Source organism: Archocentrus centrarchus, chromosome 20 (genome assembly GCF_007364275.1).
Source record: "Archocentrus centrarchus isolate MPI-CPG fArcCen1 chromosome 20, fArcCen1, whole genome shotgun sequence".
Taxonomy (NCBI): Eukaryota; Metazoa; Chordata; class Actinopteri; order Cichliformes; family Cichlidae; genus Archocentrus; species Archocentrus centrarchus.
In genome coordinates, this window is record NC_044365.1 from 23,659,665 (window position 1) to 23,677,074 (window position 17,410).

A 17,410-nucleotide genomic window follows, 5' to 3' on the forward strand; every position below is an offset into this window, starting at 1 on the left:
ACAGCAATCATAACACAGGCTATTTGTAGGATCTGGACCTACGATTTATTTATTATTTATTTATATTTATTTATTTAGTGTGGCTATGTTCCTGTACCTATACACCACAGTATAACACATGGCCTTGGTGCCTCTGGATCAGATGCAGCATTTTTTTTTTGCAGTAATTTTTTTTTTTCATGAGGGATGTTGGTTTCCATTTGCTCTGCCACCATGCTCAGTGCCATGCTAGCATTAGCTACTCTCTCCCAGAAGATGACACCCTCGGGGTGAGGGTTGTTAACCTCCCTATTTTAAGCAAAAGCAAACGTTTTTTTTTCTCTTTTTTTTTTTCTTTTACTGGTGATTTGTTTGGTGGTTCGTTGTGGGTTGTTCCGTACAAAAAGGTGGTTGTTTTTCCTCCTTACTAATCTCTACTGTCAGTCAGAGCCATGTTCTTGCTGGAGCTTGCGTTCATAATTCCTACCATCAAGCTACTGCATGAACAGATTTGGGTTCCATTGGACAGGATTCTTTAGGGTAGATGAGTGTATACAGAGTACTGGTACACTAACTTGCAATTCATTTTTCATTTTTTTGTGCAGTTGACTGTTGCAGTGCTAATGAATAGTTTTTACAAAGTCCCACGGCACACCATTTAACAACCAGAATTTTAAGAAAAAAAGCAGAACAAAAGACCTTAAAATTGGCAACTTTTAGTTTATTTTGTAGCCAATATTTCATATAAATCTGCCACCTTCTCTTTTAAATAGTCCTACCCAATTCTCTTTTTATATTAGCATTAAAACTAATTTCCTTGTGCATAATTTCTCTCAAAGGCACTTAAAAATGAAGCACATGAAAACTGCAGAACATGAGATGATTTGGCTAATATGACTTGGAAACCAAAAAGATCAAATGCACAGCAGGGATCAGATCCCAGTATTAGAGATTTGACTAAATAGACTCAGACAATGTCTATTAAAATGGCTGGAGGAGCCTCTCTGAAATGAGACTTGACATCTCTTTTCCACAGCCTGTCAGGAGTATTTGGTGGCTAATTTGAAGTCTACAAAATCAGTGTGTGTGTGTCTTTGAAAAAAAGAGAAAAAGAGTGAGCTCCAGTGGGAGGTTAATATAAGGGGTGACCAGAAAGAGATCCTGTAGGCTGTTATCGGTGCAGTCAGTGAGAGAACAAGCTACCCGTTGGCTGGATTCTCTCTGCAGCCCAGATCCATCCCGATGCCAGCTAATGAGCTTGGCAAGTACATTGTATTTATATTTAAAGTGGCTGTTGTTGGACTGCCCTTCCCCTCAGGTTGATTGGAGAGGTTTTAGCTTTGATTCACAAGAATACTGACCTTCAGGCTCCTTTGGTTTCACTAGAAGATGCTTAATGCCAGCTTGTCAGTCAAACCTGAGCTGCAGACTCTGTGACACGTGTTGATTCCTGGCTAATCTTTCATAGTTTGACTCGTGATGTGTTGTGACCCTCAGAGGGGTCCTCATTAGGACCAAAACGCTGCATGACCTTTAAGCAGCTTCACCTCCCTCTGCCACCTACGCCCTCACCCAGCTGGGCCCAATTACCTCGCTCATTACCCCCCTCCTAAACAGCACCGGGACTGAGCAGGTACTGTCGCTATCTATGGAGAGCCAATATGTCTGTGACTAAATACAGGGGGTGGCAGCATGAAATGAAAATGAGTTCCATCTTGGAGACATGCCAGCCGAAGACTTTTCTGCTCTCACTAATGGCAGGAGATTTTCTTTCCCCGCCTTTTGTCTTCTTTTATGTGGCACTCTTCTTCAGAGACCTTGAATGTATATTTGACCTTTCCAGCTCTCTCTCAGCTTTCTTTAAGCTCCTTTTTAGACATCTTTCAGAAAACCCTAGCTGACAACTAAAGTATAAGATGTCCCCTTTGCCGCCATGTTGATGAGATGATAGGATGATCAATGTTTGCAGGATCCTTAATAACCAGACAGCGAAAAGGCGACAGAGGAAGAGCCAGAGAGATGGATGATTATCCTAAAAGTAGCGTTCTTAATTAGGTAAAATTCTGCATACATTGTGGACTGAGTGGAATCACTGGGATAGATTAAAATACTAATTAAACAGGCCCTTGCTGAATTTGGAGTGTGAGGTGGGGTTCAGCTCTTCAGGGTCATTTGCATAGCCTTCATCTGGGGAAATGAGATTTAAAGGACCTGCTCTCTTTCTCCCTTTAACTGCACTCTTTTTCCTTTTCCCCCACTACCAATCACATTCACATGCTAACCAACTCAATTAATATTATGCTCTGTTTTCTGTTTCACTCTATAATTTGGCATAATCTATTAAGGTCCCTTTGATTTTGTTTTCCAATATAAATGTTTCCATCAAAGTGAGGAAGGGATGTTAAGCACAGGGAGACAGAAAAAGTCGGCAGAACGTGTGATCTTAGACGATGGATATTTAACATTGCCTCACTTTAGTTAGATTTGCATGAGAATATCCTTCGTGAACAAAGCTTTGGAAATAGCATGCCATATTTGATTAGATCAGTAGATCTGAGGATCAAACTCGGGTGGTGTATTAATTACTGGAAGAACAAAGGCAGGAGCTCAAGTTATTGTATGCTGTGAATCCACAAGCACTTCATGTGCTGTCTGGTAATCTTCAGTAGGTCTGGCACAATGTGTTTGAGGATAGCGGTACAATTTTACTTGTAATTTCTTTTATTATTATTGTTTTGGCCATGCTAGCTGTCCATCATTTTTCTCCATTATAAAACTGATAGCCTTGAATTTTTTTTTATTTTTATATTTGGGGTTTCTAGAAAATTTGTCTCCAGCTCTATGAGTGACAACTTTTACATGCGTTGCTGTAAAATTTAGTATATATAATCATGCCAACCTTAGAATCAGTTATAAAGACATCTGACAATCACCAAACTTCTCATCTGGCACCGTCATCATGTTGCGGTTTGAGCTTCCCCAGTGGTGTGAAAATGGTGCGACAGCTCTGTCAATTAGCAAATGTTAGCATCATTGACTGTATATAACAGACAGACATAGCCTCTGTGGCATCACCTGTCAGTTTGTGGATTCCTGTCTTGAGTATTTTGACCTTAAGAACACTTAGCGTGCTCTCACGGTATCCACCTGCCAGTCGCAGTGTAGCTCTGAAACATACATTGCTTATATCCATTTTACTCTGAATGGGGTTGTAATTGCTGTATTGAAGACTGAAAACCAAGACCACTTAGGAAAGTATTTATCAAGAGCAAGTAAGGATTAGAAGCATTTTCTCACAGACTTCTATACAATCAGATTTTCCAATCTAAGGAGTCGCCCCCTGGTGGCCATTAAAAAACATGCAGATTTACACGCCCGAAGGTGACATCTCTTGTATGCAGTCTATGGTTAGAATGCATGCCAAAGTAAGATATCGAACAGCATATGTGCCAAAGCTTTGTTTATATTATTTCTGCTTTAAATGGTCATGCAGTATGCATCAGCCTTTCATCTACATGCTGTCATATCCCCCAAAACTCAGTGAATCATAATGCAGACCCGCAGTCCCATTTTTAGTAATCATATGAGGCATAGCATAGTTAGTGCTGTCGTTATAAATGGGATTTCCATTCATGCCTTGCATTTTTGCTTGTTTGTAAATGAGAACTGGTTCTCAAATATTTTACCTGGTAAAATAAAGTTGTTGTTTTTTGTTTTTTTTAAATAGCATCATGGTTGCATTATCACTATTAGCATGCTGGAACTAGGATTTAGTTTATTTTATCACTGTGTCCAAGTCCAGTCTCACAGAGCAGCTAGAGTTCCCATAGTCATTATCTGTTTTCACACATGCACCTAACTTTTGTAGATATTACCCAACAAAAAGTGTATATGAGAACACCAATGTCCCACGCAGTCGGATCAGAAATCCTAGTAAAAAGTCTTTTTGATGCTGGATTACATATGTGCAGCAGTTAATAAGCCACTACATTTACCACTAGTAACTAGGTGCCATGTGCTGCCTCCTGCATGCTGTGTCCAACATTAAACCACACAGAGTATGAGAGAAATGAAGACTGTGGAATGTATCTTAACCGAAATTGCCCAAAGTTCATGTGTGAAAACAACTTTTGTTTTGTTACCTGTTGTAGGCCTGCTAACAATTCATTCTTGCCAAAGTGCCACCATAGACTGCTGTCAACTGCTGTCCTTCCCCAGAGACTGCTTTCCTTTCCCTCTTGACGAAGATTTTCTGACTATGTGTGGGCTGTACATTTTCTATGACCAGTTTGACATCTGACTCAGCCTGATACATCCATTGCATCATTCTCAGTTTCACTGTCCACTTGTTCTGCCGCAGGAACTGAAAAATCTGCTACTTTGTCATCCACTGCTCATATTCAACACCTCCTCTGCTTTTGTCTCCCCGTGCAGTCCAACAGAAGCAGCAGCTGGAGAAGGAGACGGGCCTGAAGATAGTGGAGGCTGGAGTTAGTGATGTAAGTAAAACTCACTAAAAATATCCGCTATTCAGCTCTGTGTGTTTAAAAAGAGAGAGCGAGTGGGTGTTCTTAAGTGATTGTGTGCCTTCTCTGTGTTGGAGCTCATCAAACAGGAAAAACTCTGTGATTTCAACTTGTCTTGGCATCCATATCACACCTGCAGCTTCAGCCATGCAGCCAAACATTAATCTTATGCAGCAACAAATTTCAAACACATCTTTTTAAGTCTGCTGCAGTGATTACCACCCCTTATTCATTTCCTTTAGGTCTCTAAGAGCTGTTGTCACCATGGGAAATAAAAAAATAACGAGACAAAAGCCCCAATTTTGCAAAACTTAAAGTGAGTGTTGATCACACCTCCGAGGAACAATAACCAGATTATCTTGAGTGCTGTCACTTTGTAGGGAGCACTGATGCTCCTGTGACATATTCATTGGAAGAAATTAAGAGGCAAGCAGGAGGACCCTCCGGATGATCCAGATGAAAGGAAGAGCAAATGTGTATTTATTCTACACTGATAAATATTCATATGTATCAAAGGTAAGGATCTAATCAAGCACCTATTGATGCGTCGTAGCCCTCCATGCTTGCCCGGTAAATGAGTTTCTCTGCGAAAATGAGACAGACAGCCTTAGACCCCTGAGCTGCCCTGATCATGAGGCATGCTGGGAGTTAACTGGATATGGTCTGTGCATAGCAGGACAGTTGCCAATGGCAACAACACACTGTATAGACAAGATCATTTTCCTGCCTTAGTCCCTTCTATGCTGTCTTCCTTTTGGTGTCACTGCCTTTCTTCGCCCATCTGCCTCCCACTTATATCTTTTTTAGGACCACAATTTCTCTCATCTCATTCCACATTGTGTCTTCATCATGTTCTTCTCAATTATGTCTGATTCATATTTTTTTTCCTTTTTTCCTGTGACTTTTGTCCTATTCATTGTCCGCCTCTCTTCGCCTCCTTTTTCATTCTTTTATTCTCACTTAGAATGATTCCTGCACTTAGCCAGCACTGGTACAGGGATGTGTTTGTCATATTGGGCCTATTTGTAGATAATTAGCTGCAATAATAGCCTCTCTGCAGGAGCCAGGGTGAGGGAGGGAAGGATGGAAAGAGGGAGGGAGGAAAGGAAGGATCTGTCTTCCACCTCATGGGGAGAAAATCTGCGCCAGACTGTGTTTGAAATGCACGTTAAGGAAGCGCAGCGTTTACTACAAATCGTGAGCTGGCAAAGTATAAATCCTGAAAACTCACTCAGAGGGTGTTTTTTTTTGTTGTTGTTGCTGTTGTTGTTTTTTGTGTTTTTTATCTGTGATGCTCTAATGTGGATCTGTTGATCTCACCAGTTTGCATCCAAGAAGTGGAGAGTTGAGGGTAAGTTGGGGAAAATAGTAGCTTTTGACAGGAGAGCCTGTGGAGTGGGCCCTTCAAATACATTAGTTGAAAAGGTTTTACACCAAAAGCCTGCTTTCAGTAAATTTGCACTAAATTGACCACAGTTATGAGTGAATGTGTGCTAGAGGTTGCAAAGAGGGTCGTCTCTAGTCTGCTTATTAGTGACAGAAATAGAAATAGGCTGGGTTAAATTGCTCCATGAAACCATAAGAGGTATAGAGCTGAAAATTAAGCGGTACTACTCATTCCCTCGATATTCTTTCCCTCGGCTTGTATAAACCCATCACAGCGGTTGGTATCATTAAGTCTTATCACTGACAACTCCCACCCTCCTCCGTTTTTATTTAAGAGGTGACAAATGACAAAACAGCTTAGGAAGATGTCCAGATAGAACAAACGTCAATAGCAGTAGATGCGGACGAGGATAAGCAAATGTCAAAGTGGAGGAAGGAGACATCAATCAATAGGCCGAGCAATATCTACTGCATTATAGATTGCAAAGAAGTTGGCTTACCGAAGGAGGGGGGGGGGCAGAAAATGATTACTTTGTTTTTCTTATACAGTGTATGTGTGTGTGGCGGTGTATTTTCTGAGTATCTTTCTTATTAACAGCTGTTTCCCGAGTGGGAGCTGCATGCTTGTGGAAACCCAGCAGTCAAATGGAGGTTTCCTCACAGCAATTTATGAGTCTGTAAATGTGTGAAGAACTGAGAGGAAGAAAAGAAGTGAAGCGGAAAAAAATTCATGGTTGACGTGGTCTAGCTCTTATTGACTCCACTGTCTATATTCATACTAGGCTGAAACCATATGCAGAGAACATATCCATGTTATTTTCAGACACTTAGTACTCTAAGTGTAGAAAATAAACCCTGACAGATCGTACCACATACTGGCTCCGCTAACATCATCGTTCCTAGAAGGCACAGAGCTGTGTGACCATCCATCTCTCTCCGCTGCCCCCCCCCCCCCCCCCCCCCCCCCCCCCCCCCGCCTTCTCGTATCTTCTTCCTCTGTGCAGGAGGTGCGGTTGGTGAGTCACACCCAAAGCTGGCAGCGACCAGACACCATGAAAAGGGGTTGCTTTTGCTGACAGCCATAGACACAGCATGACTGGTACCAATAGGGAGAGGCGAGGGAACAAAAGGGAGGCTGCAAAAGTGTTTCTTTTGTTTTTTTGGTTTGGTTTTTTTTTTTTTTTTTGGGGGGGGGGGGTGGAAAAGATTGCTTGCTGGACGTAATGTCAAACTACAAATCTAAGGCTTGAAAACAGTAGCTTCCAGTCATCTGAAAAATTGAGTGAAAGATGATTAAATCTTACTTTCCACTTGTGAGGCATTATTTAATGTTTAAAAAGTATTCCCTGTAAAAAGTATTTCTCAGTCAATTAGGGTCTTAATGACCACCAACTTACATTATAATTAAAGAGCACGCGTAGATTTACGCTGATACGAGTGTGCTGAAGCTTTCATCAAGATAAAAAATTAAATATTCAACACAAATTGTGAGAATATAACAGTCCTGACAGCTGACATAATTAACACCCATCCGGAGAGAAGCTGAGAAAATATTTCCTAATGTACCACAGGGCTCCTTATCAACATGTTCTTAACCAAAGTTTAATATCCCCAATATACCTGCTGAATTAGAAATTTCTCAAAACAATCAGTCACAATTAATGCCTAATGACATGTAAAACGTTCTAATCATGTTTTCCCAGTTTTCTGTTCTATTTGTGCCAATATTTATAAGAAAATGCACGAAGGATGCAGCTCCGCATCCAGCCTGCCTGCATTAGATGGTCCCCATGTGATTAAGTTGGTACTTAAATTGAGATTCATTGACATTTTGACAGCGGTCTCATGTTCCAAATAACTCCGGCAAACTGCTTATGTGAAGAGGTACTCATTAAGCAGAGAATTCCCTGAGCTACGTGTCAGCTGATTATTCAACCACTAAATGTAAATCATATATGGCAGACAGGGAGTCTCTGCACTGAGTATGTGTGTTGTGTATGCATTTTGTACAGTAAATGGGTGTATTAATAAATTGCCCTTACACTACCTCTCACCGCTATTTAGGGCTCAACTCTGCATTTTTCTGCATACTCTTCAGATGTCTGACTGTTTATTTGTACCTATGCCTTTACATGGTTTTCCATTTTGTTTTTAATTCACGAAATAGGTAGGTTATATCCTGTCATGTCAGTCTAGAGGACCGGTGGGAGAATGCCATCATCTTATGATATCTGAAAGACCACGTTATATTTCTAATGAAATGAATAAGTGCAAAGGCACAGAGGCAAAACTCATTTCAGAGAAAGGTCACATGTAATGATGACCCCTCACAATGGATTTGAAGGCTTTCTTTCCAATATCCTGTGCCATAATTAATGCTACATGAAAATGTTCTGACAGACTTCCTGTATAAAAAAAAAAAAAAAAAGATGTAAATTCAAGTTCAAATAAGGCCAACCAGGAGCGTCCATGTAACGCTTTGCACTTCTTTGATCAGTTTGAAACTTTCATTATTGATTTATTTTTCATAATTCACAAGTAGATTATTGCTTCACGGTTGAATATTTACATTTTTCATGTTTATGTTGTTTCAGAGTCAGTTTTTTTTTTAAAACAAACGTAAAGAAGTATTCATAAATTTATTTATTTATTTGTGTATGTGGTTGGACTGTACCATATGTATGTATAGGGGAGTCTACAGCTAGCCACACGTGGACGCAGTCATGCAACTATACAGTAATATCGATTATTATTAATTATTAATTACATCTAACCATACGTGTTAGGCAATAATAATGTTAACTCATAGACTGAAGCTATAATTTGTTGTTGGATCCAAAAAATCTAATGAGAAAGCAACAACCCAAAGGTGATCAACTTAAAGACAACTATCCATTTGTAGTTGTGAAAATGGAAAAATAAAGATCAAAATCAAATCATCAAAATCAAAGAACTACAAAGCATTTTACTGATCCTGCAATATATTTTGCACTGAAATTCAGCTTTGCAATGGCAAACTAGCTTACACTTGCATTTTTAATGAACTACTTATTTATTATCTTGATTATGTAGTTATTATTATTTAGTATTTAATTATTTAGTTTGTCTAGATAGTGATGTCTCTTCTTTCTGTGTGTTCATTTTTGAGAATACACAGCGTATTGGTCATAGAAGCATATTTCTAAGGATAAAAGTATCATTTTGCCGATATCAGTCTGATGGATGGATGGATTGATGCAAAATGTTTTATGCGGCTCTTTTCTTGTAACCACAAAGAAATCACACCAAAAACCTACAAAACCAGTCACAAGCTTGTCAGTCTTAGAAGTATTTTGTGCCAATTAACAAATGTCGCAACACTGAACTAGCTGATGCGAACACTGCAAACATCCACTGTGTCTTAATTTGGATACTTGTTACTGTAATTTTACTCTAATCTTCAGTGTAGTACAGTGTACATTTTGTACTTACTCGCATAGTGTGTGTGTGATACAGTGCTTAACAAATTTATTAGACCACCGCAGAGTGTAAGGTTTATGCCACAGCTTCCCTAAATTAACAGTACTGGTAAATACCTAAATCATTTTTTTATGTTTCTGTAATGGTTAATCCAACAAATTAAAATATATTTATTGCTGTTATCCATGATTTTTCAAATGTACTATTTTACAAAAATGCAAAATAAATAGCTAGCTAACTAAATAAATAAATAGTTTGAAATTTGAATTCAGTGACAGCATCAAGACAACACAACAGGAAATATAATACCAGTGCCTAACAGCTCTTGGTTAGCTTGCTAGAATTATCATCACCTGATGTGCTCACAATCTATACTTATCCAGTTGGTTGAAAATTAAGTGGTGGTCCATCCACTGCACAGCAAAATATACAGTGCACACAATTCTGCACTCAACTTTTTGAGATATCAAAAGGCGTCATAATGCAGAGCACACTTATGCATTCAAAAGTGTTTGTGAGTACAGACGTAGCCTGGATGACATGAGATGCAATCATGTCATAGCTTGCTCAGGTCAGCATGTACACATTTACAGAGTCAATTGAGTCTCGTGTTAATCTTCATGTCTTTAAAATGACATTTGATTGAATGCATCACTTTTACGTCCAGATACAAGGCAGCTGAAACTTGGGCAACAAAAACTACATCTTAATGCACTCAACTGGATCCAATAACTTTGTAGCTCAGAGATAATCACTGTAAATTTGCATTTTGTTTTGGCAGAAACTCTTTTTCCACATGAATATTTATTTCCATGTTTTTAGATATGAGGGAAAATCAGTGCATTTTGCTTTCCTTTAATCTAACAAAGACCAAATATTGTAGCACATTCCACTTAACAACAAATACCATGTGCAACCACCAGCGACTGCAATTTCTCCGAGGGAATGGGACAAATAATTTCAGCGGAGACTTCAAAGGAAAACTACACTGACCATTTCCTACCAGAGAGAAGAGATACCCTGGCTGAAATAAATAAATAACTGTGACAAGAGCTCTACAAATTGATCTTGTAACGGCATGGGAATATGCTTTACTTCAAAACATAGTTCCCCATGTTGGTTTTCTGGAGCTGCAAAAATCACAAGATGGGGAAAATACATTTTTATGTTAATTTCAGGATCTTTTATTCTTATTTAAGCATCACTGTAGCTCCTCTGAGGAGATGAAAGTGACTGGGTTGCACTTTGGAGTACATGCTCTCCCTATGCGTGTGTTGAGTAGTGTGCATATTGTGTAGGCTGTAAGTATGTATTTCCATCAGCCAATCAATTCCACATTGGTCCTCCATTGCCTTTTTCTTCACTGACGACCTATCCAATCTTCTTTAGAAACTGTAATAAACCCAAACAATAAAAAAATTGCCAGCTATAAAAATTTCAACAGTACAGGAAGGCCAATCTTGCTGTTTTAAAAGTGGCTAAAATGCCATTACTGTGGCAGATCTGGATGTGAAATGTCATATTGGAGCAGCCCCACTGTGCCTGCAGCCCCATGTAACACTGCCTCTTTGGAGACTCCAGCTGCCTCCCACTGATGAAAGCCCGTCCAGCAGCCCCGTTTCCCGGCAACCTTTTACCATCACCTGACCTTTGGACTGCAGAAATGCCTTTGATACCAAGCCATGCAGTTTGGTATTTGCCTCTCTCTATATCATGACGTGTGCTCTCCCTCGGGTAAGGGTAGACTTGTCTGTTTTTAATGAGTATCAGAATGTAAAGTATTTGCTCTGCTACCTTTCACTTCTTTTATGTTCTGCTGCCTTTGTTAAAGAGAGGCACGGTTACTGTGTGTAGTTGACAGTGGTATTTTTTACTCAGCTTGTTGAAGGGCAATTCTTCCACCTTAGGTAAGGTATTAAATAAGAGATTTTATTTTTTTCTGGTGTACTCATCTCTTCCTGGAAGAGAAATAACAAGGTCGGGGTGGCCTTGGAGGTATTATGAAGGTTTAGATAAAATTAAAGGAAAAAATGCACTCATGAAAAACCTTACACTGTTAGGAATTGTTCACTCAATAATACTTCAGCTTCACAACCAAAAGCCCTGTTACTGTTTCAGTCCTGGTTTCTTTTATGGAGTGCTACTAATTTTTAATTCGCCTGCACTCATGCTTTGAGTGTAAATGATTTACCTTATTTCATTGATAGCATTTGGTTTTCTTTTTAAGTTTTTCTTGTACCAGGAAATCATTAAAAAAGCAAAGTAAATATAATCTCAGACAATAATGCATTCTATATTACACCATGCCATTATTTATTTAACAATAATTAAGCCAAAATGCAGAAACAAAAAACTAAGTACACCCTTACTGCTTCCATAGAAATCAAGAGGATAAAATGCAGCCGGGTGCTCCTAATCAAATGACTTGATTAATTCATCATCAGCAAGTGTGAGCGCCTCTACAAAAGCAAAAGTTTCAGTAGTTTGCTGGTCTGGAGCATTCAGGTGTCTAAGCCAAGGAGGACAGACATCAGCGGTGATCTTAGAGAAGCAAATGTTGCTGCCCATCAATCTGGGAAAGGTTATAAGGCCATTTCTGAAAATGAGAAAAATTATTCACAAGTGGAAAACACTGTTGCCAATCTTCCCAGGAATGACTTCACCCCAAGGTCAGACCCTGCAGTGCTCAGAGAAATGGTAAAAAAAAACCAAGAGCTTCATCTCAGACTTTATAGGCCTCAGCATGCTCAATGTTAAAGTCCATCACAGTACAATTAGAAAAATACTGAAGCATGGTTGGTTTGGAAGGGTTGCCAGAAGAAATTCTATTCTCTAAAAAAAAAAAAAAAAAATGGCAGCACGACATGGGTTTGCAAAGTTGCATCTGAATAAACCACAATGCTTCCTTAATAATGTCCTTTGGACAGACAAGACCAAGATGGAGATGTTTGGCCATAATGCACATTTTGGTAAGCACAAACACGTCATACCTCATGAGCATGGTGATGGAGGGGGTGACGATTTTGGTTTGTTTTACAGTCACAGGACCTGGGCATTCAACCATGAACTCCTCTGTATAACACAATATTCAAAATTAAATGTGAGGCCATCTATCCGACAGCTAAAGCTTTGCACAAATTGGGCCATGCAACAGGACACTGATCCCGAGCACATCAGCAAATCTACAACAGAATGGCTGAAAAAGAAAAGAATCAAGGTGTTCACACCTCAACCTTATTTAAATACTGTGGCGAGACCTTAAGGCACCGTTTACACGAGAACGTTTTCAGCAGAAGCGATGTCGTTTTACCGTTTTCATTTTTGAAAAGTAACGCGTTCAGACTGCAACATTTCAACGATCTCGGAAACGCAAGATACTGAAAGCACAGTAGTTCCCATTCCCATGCCACAAGTTGACGATGTGGATATAGAAGTCGGAACCATAGTGCACATGTGCAAGTAACCCAGTTTTCAAAAAGTAATGTTTTCACCCATTTACATGGTAAACAGAGATCGGAGCGTTTTGAAAATGCTCCACTCTGAAACCCGTTTTCAAAAAGTATCATTTTCACGCCGTTCTCGTGTAAACGGGAGGCCGAAACGCATCAAAATGTTACTGTTTTCATCTGAAAACTTTCTCGTGTAAACCGGGCCTAAGACAGCTGTGAATACACAGATGCCCGCAAACCTCAATGAAGTGAAGCAACAATGTAAAGAAGCCAAATGATGTGAGTGACTGATAAAGGTTACTTTAAGTTATTGCTGCTAAAGGTTGTTCTAAAAGCTACTGAATCATTGGGTGTACTTAGTTTTTCACAGGACTGGTGCATTTTGGTTAGTTTTTGCTAAATAAATAATGACAGTATGTCATGTGTTGTTCTTCATCTGAGGTCATATTTACTTATTTTATGACCTAGTAAAGACAAAATTATACAAAAAAAAAACATTATTCAATCTGGTGACTGCATCTGGAGCATATTCAATCAGCCCAAAGTACGACATGCTCCTAAAGAGTTATTTTATCCTGACAGTCGCATTTATTTTTTGCTACTACCTAGTTTTGAATAGTTTCCTACAGACTTGAGAAATAGGGCACATAATTAAATAACACAATATAACCACCACAGAACTGTGTTTCTTCTCCTTCACTAAGAACTACCATTAATTAACATTTCCCCAGAAGGACTCTGAAGCTGTTGTTGGTACCTTTTAAAGGTTGTGGAGTATATTGAGACCACTGAGATGGCCACAGATTAAAAATAATAAATAAATCAGCTGCTGGATACCTCCATGACTCTTCAACTGGCATTCTTGCAGGTTGACCTGCTTGGCAAGATTTTAAGAAGCAATGATCACTGTACACCCTGCTGCTTCACCACAGTTTATTCCCATCATGGTGGTCATTAAGCTCAACTACCCTCCTAGATCTTATTAAAGGAGAGGGCTTGTGCTTGTGCAAGACAGAATTTATTTCTAAAGGCTGCTACTGTGATTACTTTTATTCCTCTTCAGGCTGCTCTTGCAGCCAGCGTTGGGTTTAAAAATGTCTCCCTAAGACTTTTAAATATGTCAGATGGGCTTGTTTTAAAGGTGCTAATGTTAGCATGCTAACTGAGGCTGAAGGTGCATGCCCCAGGCAATGCATTAGCATCCTCACAATTTTTCCTTATTAAAGATGTGTTATACACATTTGGTCTACAAATATATGTATTATGTAGCTCAAACCAAGCTAGTCATACTATACAGCATGATTAAAAACCTAACCATGTTTTACTTTGTGCATGGACAAACAAGACACAGGTTAGAGTTACTGGGACTCCTGAAAAACCGAGAGAATATTCTGCACTTTTTAAAACATAAGAAAAATAATCTGCATCTTCCACTGCGAGTACGTTCGGCCCTTTAATTCTCAAAAATGCCACAGTTGTTTAAATAAATGCTCTGAAATTAGTCGACTGGTGTCTGGGAGCGGCAGCAGTAGGCTTGAGAGCTGGGTGCCTGGGAGAGGCTGAGGGTATAGTGGGGGGTAGGGCCTGCGGTGTCCACAGCTGGATAGCATGGCAGAGGTTTTAAATGTCAGCATTGAAAGGGAATGTGGCTGCCATTTGGCCTGACAAGCCGCATGCCAAGGGACTGGCAGCAGGATGCAGAGACAGGGTGCTCTAGGTCCCGGCCACAGAGCTCTCACCTTCTGCCATTTATCATGCGGTTACTTGCCTAGCGCATCTGGCACCTTACCACTGACAGCAGCAGGAAAAGCCCTTGCTGCAGGCTAACCAGTAGCCCATGGTAATCTTTTTAACATTACAGCAAAATTAGGGCTGCAGTAATTATTTGACTACATTTATTTTCTATCTTACAATGTAGCTGTCCAAAAAGTAATACAATAATATACTGAAGAAGAATAAAGTTGCTTGAGTGTAGAGTGTTGCTAAAAAAAAAAAAAAAACTGCAATGTCCAGGATTGTAATTAACATTAAAAGAAATCCAAGATATTCAAATAAAATATTTAAGAATAGTTTCATCTTGAAGCATTAATGTGGCATCTTTTTAGCAAATCCACAGTTTATGATAGCTGTGCAGTTGAATAATTATTGCTCAATGGGCGCGCAACACGAAAGCCACATTGCTCCCAGTAAATTAAACATAATCAACTGTCATATCATCTTTTATTGACTTTAATTGAGTGTAATTGTGAATCCTGCTGTAACTGCTAGTTGCTTTCTGCATGGCAAGGTCAACTAAATTGCTTGATGAGCTGTTATGGTCTTTTTATATGATGACCTTGACTTGGGAGGATGTATGAATATCTTCCATCTGTGGTGATCAACCATGAAATGAAACTAGACCAGTCTGGTGCAGAGTGGCTTCACAACATCTACTGGTTCTGCTCACTGCTTGAAAAGACTATGTTGTATTGACCTTGCAGTGTTCAGATATAATAATAAATATTTAAATAATAAATAATCAATGTTTGGAGCTATCTGATCCCCTTATATTAAAAAATCTTTGAATTTAGAATTGAAAGTCATATATGCACTATCCATATTTATGTTTTAAGTAATATTTAGAGAGCTGTATTGGTTTTGAGTTAAGAATATTCTTTTTAATCCTTTTTTTTCCCTTGAAAATTCAAAATAATTCATAGACATCATTTTCTTGGGACAATGACAATGTCCAGAATTTAAATTCAGACTATAAGGGAAACTTGCTTACATTTTTTTTTTTTATTTGAGCTCTGCCTGCTATTTAATTTTCATTAACAAGTGTTAATCTGCCAGCATTCAATATCTGAGTCTAAATAAGCCCTTTGGCCACAAACTGCAGGCCTTTCTTTAATGTGTTTGGAGTAATATATGTTATCTTTCATCTAAATCTATGATGCAATCATTGCATGGCAGAAATGTGAAGGTAAAAGGCAGTGGCAAAGATCAGATGCTCAGAGTGTTCTGTGAACTTGAGAAGGGTCCTGCTGTGATGAGATTTTTGCTTTACATATCACAGTAGGCTCGCTGGCAGCCATGTTCTTGTGTACATGGCTGCCAAGATGCCTGTTTACATTTATGAGCAGGCTCATCCTGTCAGGTGTTGGAGGAAAATACACAGCGGGTACAGGTAGATAACTGTACAATAAAAGGATTTTCAGCTGCCAAGATTTCATCCAATAGGCGAAAACAGAAGAATTAAACTGGGCCAGACCAACTTGATCTTAACTGGGCCAGATCAGTGACTTGTAGTTATGGTCAGAAGTTTAGATACACTCATCATGGACATGCATTTCATGATAATTTGGGGCTTTTACGTATTTCTTTGATCTGTTCCTTTTTTCAAGTTGGAATGAGTGCACAGCATACATCTTTAATGATTTTAAAAAACAAGAATTGGGTGCACAAGATCGAATTTATTTTGGATTTTTTTCTAATCCACACAGGGTCAAAAGTATACATAGAGGCTCAAATATATACATATGTACATCCCCAGAAATATTTTTTTAAATGTCCCTTAGCAAGTTGCACCTCGACCAGATGCTTTTGATATTTGGACACTCTCCTTATGCTTTTAAAAGTGCAGTGTTATTTCAGTTTTTAGGTGTCCTGTAGGAGTCCCAGTAAATCTAACCCGTGTCTTATTTGTTCATGCACAAAGTGAAACATGGTTAGGTTTTTAATCATGCTGTATAGTAGGACTAACTTGCTTTACTGGATATTTGACCACTCTTCTTGGAGTTCATTTAAATTGTTTGGCTTTCTGAATCAGACCTGACTTTTAAGTATAGTCCACACATTTTCAGTAGGGTTGAGGTCGGGGCTTTGGGAAGCCCATTCCAAAAGCTTAATGTTAGCCTGCTTTATCCATTCCAAAACCAGCTTTGACGTGTGTTTGTGATCATCGTCCTGTTGGATAACCCAACTGTGTCCAAGTTTCCACTGTCTAGTTGATTTAAGGTGAAGCTGAAGAATGTGAAGATAGTCCTTCTTTATTATTCCATCCACTTTGTGCAGTACTAGTATAACTGGCAGCAAAACAGCCCCAGAGCATGATGCTACCACCACCATGTTTGACAGCTGCTACAGTGTTCTTAGGTTTGAAAGTTTCACCTTTACTACTCCAAACATACCTCATGTCATTGTGGCTAAATAGCTCAATCTTTGTCGTGTCTGACATAAAGTTTTTCTCCAGAAGGTATTTGGCTCGTCCATGTGGGCAGCTGCAAATTTCAGTTGAGCTTGAAGGTGCCATTTCTGGAGCAGGGCCTTCTTTTTTGGTCAACACCATTTCAGCCCATTGCAGTGTGAAAACATTTACAAAACAGAAGATCAACAGCTTGAGATAGATGTGTTAAGAAAAACAACTGCAAGTTTAACAATACATCCCATTTCTTTACCTTGAGAAACTCTTGGGTTGCGTTTGCAGTATGCTTTGGGTCATTATCCATTTGCATCATAGCACCATCTGATCAGTGTTGCAGAATTTTGCAAATAAAAATGGCCATAACTTCTAAACAGCTATTGCAATACTTTTGTTAAACCCCTTGAATTAAAACAGGAAGTCTACACTTC

General features: G+C 39.1%; 1 protein-coding gene across 2 annotated transcripts in view; it reads left to right on the forward strand.

Moving 5' to 3' along the window:
* ptprn2 (protein tyrosine phosphatase receptor type N2) overlaps positions 1 to 17,410 on the forward strand; it is a 171,711-nt gene that overhangs the window by 108,695 nt on the left and 45,606 nt on the right. For both annotated transcript variants that reach the window (XM_030756189.1, XM_030756188.1), the window contains exon 11: positions 4,414 to 4,478. In XM_030756189.1, the coding sequence (XP_030612049.1) occupies positions 4,414 to 4,478 (65 nt within the window). The remainder of the gene's footprint in view (positions 1 to 4,413; positions 4,479 to 17,410) is intronic.